Source organism: Hyaena hyaena, unplaced genomic scaffold (genome assembly GCF_003009895.1).
Source record: "Hyaena hyaena isolate Hyena2069 unplaced genomic scaffold, ASM300989v1 scaffold_23, whole genome shotgun sequence".
Taxonomy (NCBI): Eukaryota; Metazoa; Chordata; class Mammalia; order Carnivora; family Hyaenidae; genus Hyaena; species Hyaena hyaena.
The window spans coordinates 1,267,593-1,285,875 of NW_024080655.1; the positions used below are offsets into that span (position 1 = coordinate 1,267,593).

Sequence of the window (18,283 nt, forward strand, 5' to 3'; positions counted from 1 at the left end):
CCTTGCGAGGCGCTCATTTCCCCTTCTGGTCCCCAAACTCCTTAAACTCCAGAACCACTGGCTTCTCTAAGGACCTCTGGGTCATCAGGTGAGAACCTGCTTCTTTTCCAGGCTGCCTATTTCCCCTAGACTGCTTTTTCACCCGCCACTCATCATTCCACCTGGGCCTTAAAAATGAAATATTTAAAACTTCAGAAAATTACACAGAACAACATAACAAACATCTATGTACCCCTAGCCAACTTCATCAAACCTTAACATTTTGCTATCTTTGCTTCAATTTTTAAACGCTTTGGAAAATATTACACATACCGTTCAAGCCACCTGTGCGCCCTCCCTCCTCCCATCCCCTTTACCCTCTTCCTCTGGAATCACCACTGAAAGCTGGTGAGTTAGCATCCCTTTGCATGTTTTTTAATACTATATGAACTCACACAAATGCCTATATTCTTAAAAAGTGATCTCGCTTTGTTTTGCTTGTTTTCAAGCTCTGTGTATCATTCTGGAACTTGATGTTTTGAGATATATCAGTGTTGGTGCATAGATTTCTTTGTTTTTTATCTATTTGTTTGTTTATTTTTAAATGTTTATTCATTTTTGAGAGAGAGAAAGAGAGACAGAGAACAAGGGACAGAGAGAGAGGGAGACAGAATCTGAAGCAGGCTCCAGGCTCTGAGCTGTCAGCACAGAGACCAATGAGGGGCTCGAACTCACGAACCGTGAGATCAGGACCTGAGCAAAAGTCGGACGCTTAACCAACTGAGCCACCCAGGCGCCCCTAGATTTCTGCCTGTATCTATTCCAGTTGCTGTGTAGCATTCCATGAATGGTATGAAGATACCACTCTTACCCTTTCCTCTGCAGAGGGATTTGCAGGGCGTTCCAATGGGAGCTATTACAAATAACACTGCATTATTTCCTTGTAACCAGGGACACCTGTGAACTTTTTTAGATTTGCCTAAATTGCCCCAAAGGGATGGTACCAATTTATACTGCCACCAGCACTTTATAAGAGTCCCACATCCTCACCAACGCTGGGATTACCAGACTTCAAAATTTTTGTCATTTGATATGAAGTGGCATCTCAATTTCACTGGCATTTCCTTGATTACTACTGGGCTTGGGCATGAAAATATGCCCATATGTTTATTAGCTGTTAGAGTTTTCTGTGTATTGCCTGCTTGTATCCTTGGGCTATTTTTCTACTGAGGTTCTTCATCTTTTCCTCATTGTATTGCAGTTCTTTAAAAAACTCTTTTTTGGAAAAAAAAATTCTGCAGGTCAATCTATTGTTAGATATACATATAAATCTCCTGGTCTCTCACTTGTCTTTCAATTTTGTTTGTGCTATCTTTGGTTGAACTGCAAATTTTAATTCTTGTTTTAAAATTAATTTAAAAAATTTTAATGTTTATTTTTGAGAGAGAGAGAGTGCATGCATAAGTGGGGGAGGGGCAGAGCGAGAGGGAGACAGAGAATCCAAAGCAGGCTCCATGCTGTCAGCACAAAGCCTGATGTGGGGCTCGAACCTACAGACTGTAAGATCATGACTTGAGCTGAGGTTGGACACCAAACTGACTGAGCCACTCAGGTACCCCTAAAGTTTATTTATTTATTTTGAGAGAGAGAGGAAAGGAGGGAAGGGCAGAGAGAAAAGGAGAATCCCAAGCAGGCTCCACATGGTCATGCAGAACCCGATGCAGAACTCAAACCCACAAACTGGAAGACCATGACCTGAGCTAAAACCAAAAGTCAAATGCTTAACTGACTGAGCCACCCAGGCGCCCCCTGAAAATTTTATTTTATTTTTTATTTATTTTTTAAATATTTTTATTTATTTCTAGGAGAGAGAGACAGCGTGAAGAGGGGAGGGTCAAAGAGAGAGGGAGACACAGATTCGGAAATAGGCTCCAGACTCTGAGCTGGCAGTCACCACAGAGCCCGATGCGGGGCTCGAACCCATGAACCACAAGATCATGACCTAAGCGAAAGTCGGACGCCTAACCGACTAAGCCACTCAGGCGACTCCCCTGAAAATTTTAATTCTTAACTCCCTGGTAGTCCCAGGGTTTAGGGACGGCAGTGGCTGGTGTTCAGCTTGCCATCAGGGAATTCTTGCTTTCTATCTGATAACTCTCCTTGCTCTAGAAAGTCAGTTCCATGGAGGGCAAGGACTATATTTCTTCACTGCTCTGTTCTGAGCACCTGGAAGGTACCTGCAATGAACTGAATGAGTAAATGCGTGTAATTTTGTTTGTGGTCAGGTTGATCAATCTTGTCCACTGGGCTTGGGCTTTTTGTATCTTAAGAATTCTTTTGCTACCTGTTGGCCATAAGTGTATTTTCCTCTATTATCTTTTAAGAGCATTTTAGTTTTGCATTTCATATTTAGGCCTGTCATCTATGTGAGATTGACTTCTGAATATGAAATTGACTTCTGAATACGAAGTAGGAATCTAACTCTATTTTTCCCTATGTGAATAACTAACTGCCACATCAATGCTTCTTGAATCACCCCTTTCCCTACTGCAGGGAGGATGCCAGAGCCTGTAGGCTAATCACAGGCAGTCAAAGTCATCTTTACTGACTTTTTGTTATGTGTGTATTAATTTCTGAGTGTTCTGAAGTGAAAAAGGCCAGAAATAGCTGCCTTAGGGGGCTGTGAAACTTCTTGTTTATTTTTTTAAAAAATCTGGTAATGATAATAATAATGCCCACATTATTTTAACAGCAAGAAACTATTACTATTAAATGTCTACAATGTGCTAATATTTATAAATATTTATAATATATACTTATATAAATATTTATAAATATATATTTGTAAGATATATATATATTTCTTGTTGGTGTTGAAAGTTACACTACCCTCTGAGTGAGTTGGTGTCATTCCCCATTTTACAGATATGGACATAAGGCTTAGAGAAGTTATGAGAAATTCTCAAGGTCATCCAGTTAATAGGGCCCCAGTGGCACGTACATCCAGGTCTTTCCAATGTTATGATGCCTGTGCTTTTACAGGTCAGGGTGAATAGTACTACTTCTAACACTGAAAGTTTACTCTGTGCCAGGCATTGTTTTAAGCACCTTACGTACTTCTTCAATTATTACAACTATTATTATTTCCATTTGATAAATGAGGGGAATGAGGCTCAAAACAGAACTCTCCCAAGGGCACGAGCTGGTGAACTGTGAAGGCAGGATTTGAACTCGAGAAGTCTGGCTCCAATTGCCAGACACGGCAGTGTTCCTCACCTTCAGGAAAGACTCCCGGTCCATGGAGGATGGAGAGAGAGATGCTGTGGTGATCACTTAGGGATATGAAATGTCTTGATGACCCCTACCACTGCAGGGATGTGCGAGGTGGAGGGCATCTGGGGTGAGGCCTGTCATGTGCTTTCCCGTCCTGCGCTTCCGGCTCACATCTGCTGCCCCAGGGCCTGGCTGCGGTGCTTGCAGCCCGTGAGTCAGGCACATGTGGAGACGCCATGCCCCCGAACAGGCTGAACTGTGCAGCTGCATGTGGATTACATTCTTCCATGCACACATCATCACAGCCTGGAGCCTCCTTCTGTGGCCTGTCCCCATACCTCAGGGCCCTGAGCATAGTAAGCCCAGCCATGAGACAGGACAGCGTGAGGCCTCTTCCACAACAGTAACTGCCCTGAAGGCCTCACCACCCCCATTTGTGATTTTGATCAGAAGCCTGGCTTTGGGTGTGAGGAAGCTGGGATCTCAATCTTGGGGACAAAATAAGAATAGCTTAAACCATCAGAGAATGCTTTGGGGACAGAGACAAGTTTTGTACCCACACACCAGCTGGAGTGGAGTGGGCAAAGAATGGTATTGGGGAGGCAGGGCTGACACAAAGCCTCATACACAGGGAGCAAACTAACCTCCCCAGGTTCTGAATTCACCTCTAATTTCATAGCCAGTATCCTGAGGATTGCCCCAGGCCTTTCTGTTGTTTCTACCTGCATTCCCATAATCCCTCACACTGCTACCGGCATGGACTGGCTGCAGTGCTTCCTCCTCACATGAAGAGGTCTGAATTTTCTATCAAACAATAGGCCTCCTGGTGAGGAGGGAATAAGCTTTGCTTCCAGCCACAGCCAAGGGAATACCGCTCTCAAGTCTGTTGGTATAATTGTAAGAATCCATGCATTTTAGATGACTGTGTTACTTCTATTTTTAAAAAAATTTTAAATTTACATCCAAGTTAGTTAGCATATAGTGCAATAATGATTTCAGGAGTAGATTCCAGTGATTCATCCCTTATGCATAACACCCAGTACTCATCCTAATAAGAGTCTTCCTCAATGCCCCTTACCCATTTAGCCCATCCCCCTCCCACAACCCCTCCAGCAACCTTCAATTTGTTCTCTGTATTTAAGAGTTTCTTATGTTTTGCCCTCCTCTTTGTTTTTATATTATTTTTGCTTCCCTTCCCTTATGTTCAACTATTTTGTATCTTAAATTCCACATACGAGTGAAGCCATATGATATTTGTCTTCCTCTGACTAATTTTGCTTAGCATAATACCCTCTTGTTCCATCCATGTAGTTGCAAATTGCAAGATTTCATTTTTTTTTTTTTTTTTTTATGAGAGAAAGAGAGACAGCGTGAACAGGGGAGGGTCAGAGAGAGAGGGAGACACAGAATCAGAAACAGGCTCCAGGCTCTGAGCTATCTGTCAGCACAGAGCCCGACATGGGACTCGAACCCACGAACCGTGAGATCAGGACCTGAGCTGAAGTCGGATGCTTAACCGACTGAGCCACCCAGGTACCCCAAGATTTCATTCTTTTTGATTGCCAAGTAATACTCCATTGTCTATATATACCACATCTTCTTTATCCATTCATCAGTTGATGGACATTTGGGCTCTTTCCTTACTTTGGCTATTGTCAATACTGTTGCTATAAACATTGGAGGGCATGTGCCCCTTTGAAATAGCACACCTGTATGCCTTGAATAAATACCTATTAGTGCAATTGCTGGGTCGTAGGGTAGTTCTGTTTTTAACTTTTTGAGGAACCTCCATACTGTTTTCCAGAGTGGCTGCACCCGTTTGCATTCCCACCAGCAGTGCAAATAAGATTTCTCTGCATTATCGCCAACATCTGTTGTTGCCTGAGTTGTTAATGTTCGCCATTCTGACTGGTGTGAGGTGGCATCTCACTGTGGTTTTGATTTGTATTTCCCTGATGATGAGTGATGTTGAATATTTTTTCATTGTGTCTGTTAGCCAGCTGGACATCTTCTTTGGAGAAGTGCCTATTCATGTCTTTTGCCCATTTCTTCACTAGATTATTAATTTTTGGGGTGTTAAGTTTGATAAGTTCTTTATAGATTTTGGATACTCTTTATCTGTCATTTGCAAGTATCTTCTCCCATTCCATTGGTTGCCTTTTAGTTTTGCTGCTTGTTGCCTTCACTGTGCAGAAGCTTTTTATTTTGATGAGGTCCCAATAGTTCATTCTTGGTGTTATTTGTATTCAAATCTTGAGTGCTTACACTTATCATATTGTTCAGAAGGGTCTGGAATTTGGATGGGTCAAGTGCAAAGCTGTGGCTGCTAGGGGTTGAAAATCTTATAGAAGGTCACCCTCATTAACTTTCCACCTACTTTTCAAGAAAGGAGGACAGTAGCTGTTCTGGAGTGACAGAAACCAAGGTGAGATGTTACAGAGTGGTGGCAGACAGTGAGTAGGGCCCAAGGGATCCTCTTCTAAACCCAATGTTAAGCTCCTTGAGGGGAAGGAATGGTATCTATTCATCACTGTATCCCTAGTGTGCATAATCACTCCTGGAGGTCAAGACATAGTTAATGGAATGAAGTGCTGACATCTGCTACAACATGCGTGAGCCGTGAAAGCACTATGCCAAGTGAAAGAAGCTAGTCTTTCACATACTATATGATTCCTTTCATTTTAAATGTCTAGAATAGGTAAACTTATAGAGACAGAAAGTAGATTAGTGGTTGTCCAGGGCTGGGGAGGAGGGAGGGATTGAGGAGTAGTGGCTAAGGAGTGCAGGATTTCTTTTGGGGGTAATTAAAATGTTCTAAAATTGAATGTGCTGATGGATATGAATATACTCTGTGAATATACTAAAAGCCACTGAATTCTTCTTCTTTTTTTTTTAAGTAGGCTTCACACCCAGCACAGAGCCCAATGCAGGGCTTGAACTCATAACCCCGAGATCAAGACCTGAGCTGAGATCAAGAATTGGATGCTTAACCAAGTGAGCCACCCAGGTGCCCCAAAACCATTAAGTTTTATTTATTTTTACTTATTTTTTTCTTCTTAATTTTAGGGAGAGAGAATGTGAGCAGGGGAGAGGGTCAGAGGGAGAGAGAGATAAAGGATCTTAAGCAGTATGGAGCCTGATGCACAGCTCGATCCCACAACCCTGGGATCATGACCTGAGTTGAAATCAAGAGTCAGATGCTTAACTGGCTGAGCCAATCCAGGCTCCCCAAGGCCACTGAATTTTATACTCTAAATGGGTGACGGGGTGCCTGGGTGGCTTAGTCGGTTAAGCGTCCGACTTTCGCTTAGGTCATGATCTCACGGTTCGTGGGTTCGAGCCCCGCGTCAGGCTCTGTGCTGACTGCCAGCTCAGAGCCTGGAGCCTGTTTCAGTCTGTGACTCCCTCTCTCTCTGACCCTCCCCTGCTCACGCTGTCTCTCTCTCTGTCTCCTAGAAATAAATAAACATTAAAAAAAAAATTCATTAAATGGGTGAATTACATGGCATGTGAATTGTTTCCCAAAAAGCTGTTAAAAAAATTATTTTAAGTAGGCTCAGCATGACCCTGAGATCAAGACCTGAGCTGAGAACCAGAGTTGGACGCTTAACAGATGGAGCCACCCAGGTGCCCCAAACTGTTAAAAATTTTTGATGAGGGGCACCTGGGTGGCTTAGTCGGTTAAGCATCCGACTTTCGCTTAGGTCATGATCTCGTGGTTCGTGGGTTCGGGCCCCGCGTCGGGCTCTGTGCTGACTGCCGGCTCAGAGCCTGGAGCCTGTTTCAGTCTGTGACACCCTCTCTCTCTGACCCTCCCCTGCTCACGCTGTCTCTCTCTCTCTCCTAGAAATAAATAAGACATTATAAAAAAAATTTTTTTGATGAATATATAAACGAATGAACAAATTGATGTAGGATAGAGTTGCTGATTTTTGTTCTTAGAGTTACTGAGAATCATGCACTATTAGAACCACGTAAAATGCCTGATAAGGGATGTCATTCATATGTTTATTCAATCGGGAGACAATGAATGTGTAGCACGGATCTAGGTACTGGTCTGAGCAACAGTGATCCAGGAGCATGCAAGGCTGGTACAGAGTCTGCCTGCCTTCACGGAGCACATATACTTATACTTAGGGCTCCTTTTCTCTAGGAATTCTTTAGGTAGAGATCACAGCTGATTTTTATTATTCAGCTATGTAGAAATCCTAGTACAGTCTTTAAGAGATTTCCCCCCCAAATTTTGGGGCTGAATCTTTCTTAAAATGATCTGACCCCAGAGAGCACTATCATTGGAAATCTGAAGGTGACTCCAGGTGGCTGCTTTTAAATGACAGGTGATAACCTCCCACGTTTTATTTTCAACTATGGAAAAAAAAATGTCTATCTCCTTTGGGTAGCAGACAAGTTAAAATGATAAAAATCTGACCTGTTCTTTTACCAGGGGCCAAGGGTCATTGGAAAAGGTAAGTATCCACTAGACAATGTGGGGAAGAAGATTTTGGTTGCACGATCACTAAACAAGTTTTGCACATGACCAGCAAAATCAGAGCACGAGCTATGAACTGCCCAACAGGCTGGCCGGGTGTGAGGCTGGTGTCTGTTGCTGCCACAGAGGGGCTGCTTGGCTCACTTCAGGGCTGAGGTGGTTCCTGGTGCAGTGTGGCCAGGGCAGCTGACCTGTCAATGGGTCAAACCCCCACACAGAAACTATTTCACAGAATGAGCAGGCAGGAGTGTGAGGCGGTTAAGGGCAAAGTCTCCAGATTCAGGCAGCCCTGGGTTCAGGTCATGCCTCTGCTACTTACAAGCTATCAGTAAATTCAGGCAACATACTTGACCTCTTTGAGCCTTAGTTTCCTCTTTTTCTTTGGTATTTTAAAAATTTTTTATTTATTTTTTAAAAATTTACATCCAAGTTAGTTAGCATATAGTGCAACAATGATTTCAGGAGTAGATTCCTTAATGCCCCTTACCCATTTAGCCCATCCCCACTCCCACAATCCTCCCTTTTTTTAAAAATTGAGGTATATCAGTTTCCTCTTGAGTAAAATAGGAAGGTAACACATTTTATAAGGATTAAGTGAGGTAATTAAGGTAAATGAATTCAAATGAAACAAAGAAGGTAAATGCATTATGTATAAATCACAATGCAATACATTATGATTGAGGTTAAGATGGACATTAAAAAAATATTATTAAGACTTTACTTTTGGAGTGCCTGGGTGGCTCAGTCAGTTGGGCATCTGACTTTGGCTCAGGTCATGATCTCATAGTTCATGAGTCTGAGCCCCACATTGGGCTCTGTGCTGACAGCTCAGAGCCTGGAGCCTGTTTCGGATTCTGTGTCTCCCCTTCTCTTTCTGCCCCCTCTCCCTCTCTGTCTCTCTCTCAAAAATAAATAAACATTAAAAAATTTAATAAAAACCAAGACTTTACTTTTTAGAGCAGTTTTATGTTCACAGCAAAATGGAGGGGGAGGTGCAGAGATTTACCACATGCTTCTGGTCCCACTCTTGCATAGCTTCCTCAGTATCAACTCTCTGCACTGCACTGAAGTGCAACATTTGTTACGATCTATGAAGCTACACTGACACAGCATGAACCCCCCCCCCCAGCCCCACCCCATACTTCACATTACCCTTCATGTGTATTTTTGGGACCGATGTACAATGACACGTATCCATCATGTATAGTATAATACATAGTATTTCCCTAAAAATCCTCTTTTCTGGCAATTTCAGACAACACAATTTTTGAAATTCTTCCATTTGCCACCTTAGCTCAAGTTGCATGTCAAATAAAAGGTAACTGAGGCACAGTCCAGCTGCCTCATTTACTCAAAAATGGGAATGACCATGAAACCAAACGCAGAAGTAAGGGGCTTCTAAACTATTTCTGCCAAGACTTCCTGGTTCTGGACTAATCTTGAAAATCTTCTTTTAGCATAAATAATATCATTTATCCTTCTCTCAGTTGGACTTTATCGCCTCCATACCTTTCCAGTCTCCAACCTCAATCTATTCCTTCACTCACTGGTCACTGCCAACTCTTGCCCCTTCTTTTCTCAGAATATCTTCTAGAGATTTCTGTGTGTGTGTGTGTGTGTCTTCTTCTCCCCACCCCCAACTCTATCTGCAGACCCTAAGGCCCGCCCACAGAAACCACAAAGGATCATTTGGCTTCCCTTTGGAAAGGCAGAAAGTGAGTATTATGTTTTTGGGCAAATCCCAAATAGATCCCTCTCCAAATGCCAGTTTCTCTCTAATGGTTTTGTATTCTTCCTAATGGTTTGCTTGTTTGTTTGTATATATTTCAGGTTTCTCCAAGAAACCCTGGCCCCTCAAGGGCTGGGTTGGCTTCTAGAGGCTGGGAGACCTACCTGGCTGCTTTCTGTGTGAGCTCCAGCGGGAAATCCGGGCACAGCAGTTGCAGCAAACAGTGATATTCTCTCATGGTCAGCAAATCTGAAGTTGAAATGGAGAGGAACACATTAGGTCTCTGCGTGTGAAGTCACTGCTCTTCGTTTGGCCATTTCATGGGTTTCCGACCTAGTCTCAGTAGAGCTGCTCTTGTAAAGGTGAGTTAGTGTTCTGGGGGTGGTGGCCACTAACCTCTGGGAGTGAGGTTCTAAGATCAATGTTTCTGCAAAGTTTTTCCTGGGTGGAAGGTACCCAGCTATAGCATTTTGTCTACAGGAGCTTCCCTGGTTTCAAAAACGGTCAGGTGAGAAGGCAACAAGAGGGATACCTTGATCCACCTTCTTAGTTTGGCTTTTTCCTTGTGTATGAAAATCTACAAGAACGAATCATTTCAAAGCCGGTTAAATCTGAAATTCTCTGGCATGGTAGCATTCACCACAAAATGCCCAAAGACCATCCACAGATATCTGGAAGCACTACTAAGGCAAACTCAGTCTTGCAATATATGGAGAAGAATACATCATAGCAACCCACAGACCTTATTACTCTGTCATCCAGTATTGCACAGGCTGGCTTCTTTTGGATGCCTGCACAAAAATCTGGTCATCCTATTATAGGAAGCCAAGACAAATGTTCAAGATATACAATCAAGGCAGCCAGATGACTCTTGATATGCAGAAGCAGTGCCCTGGGAGAGATGAGCCAGGATGAGGCTCTGCAGCCCAACAGAAAACCCAGAGACGCAAATCTCAGGGAGGTCTCTGGGCTCCCAAGGGAAGGGAAATACACTGATGTGTAAAGGTTGTTTTGTTATTGCATGTACCAAAGCGGAAGATTTTAGGTCAGCCAGGCAGCAGCAATCCACAAGTATTCTGTATACCAAAGCATTTCAAATATGGGAGGACAAGCTAATGGTAAAGCAAGAGCAGGCAACCTGGAAGCCATCCTAACTGGGAGAATGAGTGAGAGAAGGGAATCCAGAGGGCATGGCCACATTCGGGGAATGAAGATGATGATCACAGGCACTTGGTTTCTTTGGACCCAACTTAGCCCAAGCCACAGGAATCCAGATCTCCTGCCCTGCTAGTTTGGTTGATGCTTTTCCAAGATAAAAACCCCAAATCTCCAGGGACAGGCCTGGGTTCCTACTACTTTTTCATCAAAGCTCAATTCCAGGTGGGGGCAGAGAGTTAAACTAACCACACTGCCAAAGTTGGGGTCACCAAAGCAACAGGCTCAGTGCCAATATAGGTCAAAGGATCAAGATGGCTTTTGTGGTCTTCATCTTGGCCACAGTGGGGTGTGCACTTTCCTCTCCTCACTCGCCTGACCTCGAGCACAGCCTGGTAGGAGGTTTTGCTCTTCAAGGGATGGAGTAAGAGCCACTCATGGTCTCACAGATTTAAGGTAAGGGGCAGGAAAGGTGAAGAAAGGGGAGAAAAGCTATTGAATCTAATGGATTCCCACATTATTCTCACTCCAGAACTCCCTGTACAAAGAGGAGTGATTTCTGGCAGGAAGTAAATACAGGCATACCTTGGAGGTATTGTGGGTTTGGTTCAGATCACCGCAATAAAGCAAATATCTTAACAAAGTGAATCAAATGAATTTTTTGGTTTTCCAGTGCATGTAAAAGTTATGGTTACGCTAAGCTGCAATCTATTAAGTGTGCAATAGCATTATATCTTTAAAAAAAGTACATGCCTTAGTTTAAAAATACTTTATTGCTAAAAAATGCTAACCATCATCTGGGCTTTCAGCAAGTTGTAATCACTGATTACAGATCACCACAACAATAATGAAAAGGTTTGAAATATTGTGAGAATTACCAACACATGACACAGAGACATGAAGTGAGCAAATGCTATTGGAAAAATGGCGCCAATCGACTTGCTCAATGCAGGGTTGCCACAAACCTTCAATTTGTAAAAAATGCAATATCAGCGAAGCACAAATATGCCTATAAAAGAAATTGCTATCTTTGAATCATCATTGCTTTCCTAGGCTAATTGGTGGATGTATCTGATATCATTCTTGGGGCGTCAAAATGTTTCACAGAAATTCACATTTGTCCCCCAAAGTTACCTACAAGATATCCTTGGGAAGATAAATAAGGTGAAGGAAAATGAGAAGCCTAGAGAACTGTGTAACTCCCATGCTGAATCAAGAAAGACAAGGTTGGATATCAATCTCAGCCTCCTGGTTTCCAGACTCTCAGCTTTCTTTAGGCTCTTGATGACATTCTAACTCATGTACTTCAAATAGTTGCTTCCAAAGACAGAAGGATGATTTACAAAACTCATTTTGTATTTCTCTAATGCAACAACAGCTCTTGGAAATACTAAATACATCAGATAACAGAATAAAGCTTGTTCACCACTTCTGGAACTTGACTTTCCCAAATGGAAAATGAGGAAGATAGTCAGAAAAAGAGATGAATGAAAATCTAGGCAAATAGAGAACTTTTGCCACCTTAATTGTAGAAGACAGCTTTTCTACTTCTACTAATGTAGTGGCTGGATAATATCAAAGCCAGATGATTTTGAGAGAGATGCATCTGCTACTTGGAGATGCTCCTCAGTTGAGCAGTGGGTATTTGGGAGAATAGCGAGTGGTCAAACTTGTTCCAAAATCAGAACACTGATGAGCAAATAGGAGCTTTCCCCTTCCTGTCTCTCAGGCTAGGGTTCAACCCTTCACTCTGCAACCTACCAGTTGTGCAACCTTGGGCAAATTGCGCAATCTCTCTAAATCTCAGTTTCTCATCTATAAAACGGGAATGATGACACCTTTCAGGGTTGAAGTCAAGATTAAAAGAGATGATGTCTATGTAGTACTTAGCAGAATGTCTAGAACATATAGAAACACCAAATAATGGGGGGTATTTTAGTTTCGTTTTTAAATCCTGGGGGCAAAGATAGGAGAGAAGAGGAAGGTGTTTCCTGCTGAGTTTAAGTGCTTAAACACCTGCAGTCTGCCTTGAAATTCTGTCAGGTTGCCTGAGCCAAACAGGTTTTTAAATATTCTTTTGCAGTATTCCTTCATTTCGTATTACCATGGGCCTCCTCAGTGCCAGGCACAGTATTATAGTGATGAACAAGCCAGCAGTCTTCTTAGCTCCGAGGCTTACACTCAGGCACTAGTTAACCCTAAATGCCTACTTTGGGCCCTCTAAGAGCTCTCCAAGATCTCAAAGGCCCTTTCAGGCAGCGCTTTGTGCCTCAGGAACAACGGGATGGAGACTGAATAGTCACTGAGCTTTGAATTAGCTCACTTAACCTTCACAACAACCTTATGAAGTAGAGTCCATTATTCCCAGCTCCACTTCACAGATAAGGACATGGAGGCTTAGGGAGGTGAAGTACAGTTGACCCTTGAACATTGTGGGGTTAGGGGCATGTATAACTTTTGACACCTCAGAAACTTAACTATTAATAGCCCACTGTTGACTAGAAGCCTTACTGATAACAGTCAATTAACTTATATTCTGTGTGTTATATGTATTTAAGTGCTATAGTCTTCTAATAAGGTAAGCTAGAGAAAAGAAAACAATATTAAGAAAAACATAAAGAAAATACATTTATAGTATTGTATTGGAAAAACCAAACCAAACCAAACCAAACCAAACCAAAACATATATAAAGGGACCTGTGCAGTTCAAACCCATGTTGTTTAAGGGCTGACTGTCATCTGGTGAGTGACAAAAGAAGGGTCCAGAGCCTGGGGGGACATGGCTTCCCAGAATAAGATCTGAGGCTGGGAGGGAAAGATGGGGTCTGAAGCCTGGGTGGGATTAATAATAATATTAACAGCCTACATTTGTAAAGCACTGTTCTTGCAAGGGCTTTTCCTATGTCGTCTCATTTAATTTTCACTATGGCTATCCCCATTTCACAGACACAAGAACTCGGATCACGCACACCTAAGAGGTAGACCTGGAATTCAGACTCAGGCAGTCTGGCTCCAGCATTTACCCAACTAACATTTTCAGCACCTTGATCTTATCAACCATAATGTGTGAAGGCTTAAGAGCTTGTTTTTCCCTCCAAACAAACTGCGGGAACTAAATAGCTCCAGGTGAACTGGATCAAGGAGACAATTCAAGCGAATTGGGATTTTTTTCATGCAAGAAATTAAGTCTGAAAGGTCTAATTACTGTCAACAGGAAAGGCTGCAGCTCCAGCAGTCTGTGCCGGGCCACAGGCCACGGGAGGGCGGGGCATGAGTGCACCTGTGCTCGCCGCCATTTCTCGTCCCCGCCCACCTGCCAGCAGCTCTTCGTTCTTCCCCGGCAGGTGCAGGGAAGGTAAGTGGTGTGTACCGGCAGACTGCCTTCTCTAAAGGAACCCCACACCCCCAACTAGGAAAGCATCAGCCAGCAGGTCCTGAAAGTTTAAAGGCAAAGGCACAATGTTGGTATAAAATCAACATCAGAACATTCTCCATAAACTGGTGCTTCTCTTTTTGTAGGTGGTCAGAGCTGTTACACACTCTTATTCTCGACATTGTAACAGTTCCAGACTGTGTGCCTGGCTCTGGACCAGAGGCTTTCACGTCGGTCCTCTCCTCTCCAGAGGCGACACAGTGTAGCACGGTGGCTCCTAGCATAAACTTCAGAGTTATCCTGCCTGGGTCAAAATCCCAACTTTGCCACTGATTTCAAATTACTTGACCATTAAGCGCTCTGTGCCTCAGTTTCCCCATCTATAACATGAAGACAGTGACAGTATCACCATCATACAGTTGTTGTGAGTTAATGTAAAGGGCTTCGAACAATGGCTCATCAAAAGTGCTCTGTTAGTATTTGACACTAGCTCCAAAGGCCCTGCGAGTTCTACCAGCAGGTGAGATCCAGCTGGTTTATGGAGGACTTGACTTCTGATGGTAGGATTGTTCACACCAGGTGACTGACGGGCTTTCTATCGAAGTTAAACATACAGATACCCGCAGGCGGGCCACATGAAACTGGGCAGGGCAGTTGTATGAGTGCAGAGCCCAGACTTTGTAATCAGACGACCTTGCTTCAAAGCCTGGCTCCACTACTTAACCACCAGTATAATTTGGACAAGTTACATAACTTCTCTGAACTTTGGTTTCCTCTTAGAAATGTGAATGACCACAGTACCTACCTCGTGGATTGTTGTAAAAACCAAACGAGGCAATTTAAATATAAGGCACCTTTCTGAAAAATGATTGAAGTGCCGAAGAAGTGATAGGATTACTTTATAATTATTAACTGATTAAAACTTAAAGTCCTAAAATTAAGAAATCTTTAGACTTAAAGCCCTTAGCACAATGCCTGGCACACACAAGTAAATATTTGTTGAAGGAATGAATAAACACATGCATTGCATAGAGCCCCAGAGGAAAATTCAGAGGGAGAGATTTCTGGTCACTGTGTGAACACAGAGGTGGAGACTCCCCAGCACAGGAGGCATGCCTACAAGTGTAAGGGGACATCAGGAGATGCTGAGAGCCGTGAAGTGCTGAAAATGGGAAATGTCCTGTTTGGTAGGTACCACAACCCTCAGCGAACACAATAGGTCCTGGCCGGTGGACTTCACTCCACTTGCTTGCTGACTCCTGGCACACCTTCTTTATCAATGTTAAATTGTCAGCTTGGATATTTGTTTTCATAGGAATATATCACCAATTTTACCATGAAGACCAGGGGAAGCCCAAGGTTTACTTCATACTAATTCACTTTACTACTGTTACAACTCTAGCACGAATACTGTAGTTTTCAAGATAACCAGCCCCTGGCTTAGAATATTCTTTTGTTGGTTATCTCCACTCAAATCTAGGGGGTGATAGGTGAGGTTACTTTGACTAAGAATATTACTCTAATCAGAAATTGCTGATGCCCAATAATCAAGGGCTAACCTGTTCGCACCTCCTTTTTTGGAAAGGGAGGATGAAAATCTTCTCTTGTCTTTTCTCCATCTGGTCTGCCTTCTTGCTAAATTCCTGCTCTGTGGGGGCAGCTTAGTCATCTCTACATCCTCCTCAAAGACCACCCCGTGTGCCCACACATTTGCTCAGGAAGAACTGTGGTGGTGTGTGGTTGTATACTCGGATGCCTCTGCTCCTCCTGGGAAATGGTGCCCTTTCCAGGGTCAGAGTGGTGTCATCAAAGGAGACCAATGGTGAGTGCCTGGGTGGCTCAGTTGGTTAAGAGTCCTGAATTTGGCTTGGGTCATGATCTCACAGTTTGTGGATTCAAGAACCGTGTTGGGTTCTGTGCTGACAGCTCAGAGCCTGGAGCCTACTTTGGATTCTGTGTCTCCCTCTCTCTCTGCCCCTCCCCTGCTTGTGTACACGTGCTCTCTCTCAAAAATAAATAAACAAACATTAAAATAAACTAGGTCCAGACAGAAAGAACTAGTGCCATATCTTTGTCCATCCCTGAGAGAAAGCCTTCCTCAAAGCCAAAATCAAGCTTTTTTAGCTCCAAAAGGATGGGGGATGAAATGAGGTTTAGTCTGAATTTGTTTCTGTGAGTGCCGACAAATGTTGATGGCTGGGGGAGCTAGTGCTAGGACCAGAGCTACAGATAATGAAATGTTACTGAGCCTCGGGGAATCCCAGTAGACTGAACAACCTCTAGTTGGTGGGCTGCATAATCTCAATAGGCGGCCACAGAGGCCAGAGAACACCACAGCCCATGAGTGGACTCTCCAATTTTCAGTTGTGATTGTTTTTATGTTCTGTTCTGCAGGGCTTGTGAATGCTCATTCTAAATGACACTCACCCTCAGCCAGTCTGCTCTGCCAAGAGATGCTCGGAAGGACATGGATAGTTTGGGGCATGACCACACAGCCCTTTCCTAACCCCCAGTGCACTGAGGCTTTGGTACCAGTCCGCAGCTGAGTAAATACTACTCGGGGCTAGTCTGCGAGGCGGGGGATGGGAGTGGAGGAGAGCAGGGAGGAGAGGAGAGCAGGGAGGAGAGAAGGGGAAGGAGGCAACACATGTGACAGCCTCACTCCCCACGTAGCATGTGGTCCCACAAGTCACAGGAAGACTGCTGACATCCTAGAGCTATGTTCCTGTCAAGCAAACCCCAGAAGGAGAGCAGGCTGTGTTCTTAAACTTTATCTCTTTTGAGAGCACTGTGTTTTATATTACAAATGGAGGGAAATCATAATTAGTTCACTGAAAAGGAAATGATTTCACAAAAGGAATGAGAAGCACTGGCTTCCATTGACACCTGTGGGGTGAAGTAGTTGGGCCTTTATTATTAACCCCATCTGTTGCAGGCTCATTATTCCCCAGAGCATGTTCAGTGTATTTATTTATTTATTTATTTATTTTTAAATGTTTATTTATTTCTAGGAGAGAGAGAGAGACAGCGTGAGCAGGGGAGGGTCAGAGAGAGACGGAGTCACAGACCGAAACAGGCTCCAGGCTCCGAGCTGGCAGCCAGCACAGAGCCTGACGCGGGGCCCGAACCCACGAACCGCGAGATCATGACCTAAGCAAAAGTCGAACGCTTAACCAACTAAGCCACCCAGGCGCCCCTATGTTCAGTGTATTTAAACAGAGGCTGAAAGACGGACTCTCACTCTTTCTATCTTCCTTCCTTCCTTCTTTCACTTTCTTTCTTTCTTTCTTTCTTTCTTTCTTTCTTTCTATCTATCTGTCTGTCTGTCTGTCTTTCTTTCTGTCTTTCTTTCATTATGACTGAGCCCAGCATCAAATGATTATTTCTGTTTGACCAGTATACGCGTTCTGGGCAAAGTATTAAATCAGACATGGTGACAATTACATGGCAATTTTTTGAATGAACAAGAGAAACTCCCCAGGAATTGTTCATATTATCAAAGATTTAAAGAAATCTTTAATGAGCATTTCTAATCAGGGTCTGAAAATTCTGCAGGGATCATGTCTGGCATATCATGGCAATCTGGTCTGGTGCTTAGGCTGACCGTCGCCGTCCTTAGCTCTCAGAGAGGCACTGACCCAGAGGCCTGGTCTTATATGACAAGGACCCCACACACCAAGGGAGACCATCTTTTCTGTCCACCATGATGGCGCTGTTGGGAGTTCAAGGACCAGGACACTGTCTTATCTTTGATGACACGAACCACAGCAGAGGTCGCACATGCCCAGGACGGGCAGCCATATGGCGCTGAGGGAGGAGGCACCAGTGCCAGAAGAAAAGAAAGCGTCTCTCCAGCAGCAGCAGCAGGGCCAGCTATTCTGGCACAAGCACAGTCTCCTGACAATTTATTGAGGAAATGGGAGGCAGCTTTGGACACCAAAATGTGGAGCAGGATCTTGGCACCATAAGCTCTCAGAGGGCCCAGCGGCTCATCAGGGAAGTTATTTCAAGCTTAGTATCTAAATCCATTCACATTCTTAAAAACTGTTTATTTATTTATTTTGTGGGAGAGAGAGAGAGAGTGTGTGAGCGGGGGGTGGGGTGGGGTGGGGGGGACAGAGGGAGGAGGGAGAGAATCCCAAGCAGGCTCTGGGCTGCCAGTGCAGAGCCTGCCCAGGGACTAGATCTCTTGAACTGTGAGATCATGACCTGAGTTGAAATCAAGAGTCAGATGCTTTTCTTTTTTTTTTTTTTTAATTTTTTTAATGTTTTATTTATTTCTAGG

At 43.6% G+C, this 18,283-nt stretch overlaps 1 protein-coding gene across 2 annotated transcripts in view; it reads right to left on the reverse strand.

Moving 5' to 3' along the window:
• The window catches only part of CUNH11orf49 (chromosome unknown C11orf49 homolog), a 200,200-nt gene that overhangs the window by 15,560 nt on the left and 166,357 nt on the right, over window positions 1-18,283 (reverse strand). For both annotated transcript variants that reach the window (XM_039226757.1, XM_039226756.1), the window contains exon 4: window positions 9,635-9,719. In XM_039226757.1, the coding sequence (XP_039082688.1) occupies window positions 9,635-9,719 (85 nt within the window). The remainder of the gene's footprint in view (window positions 1-9,634; window positions 9,720-18,283) is intronic.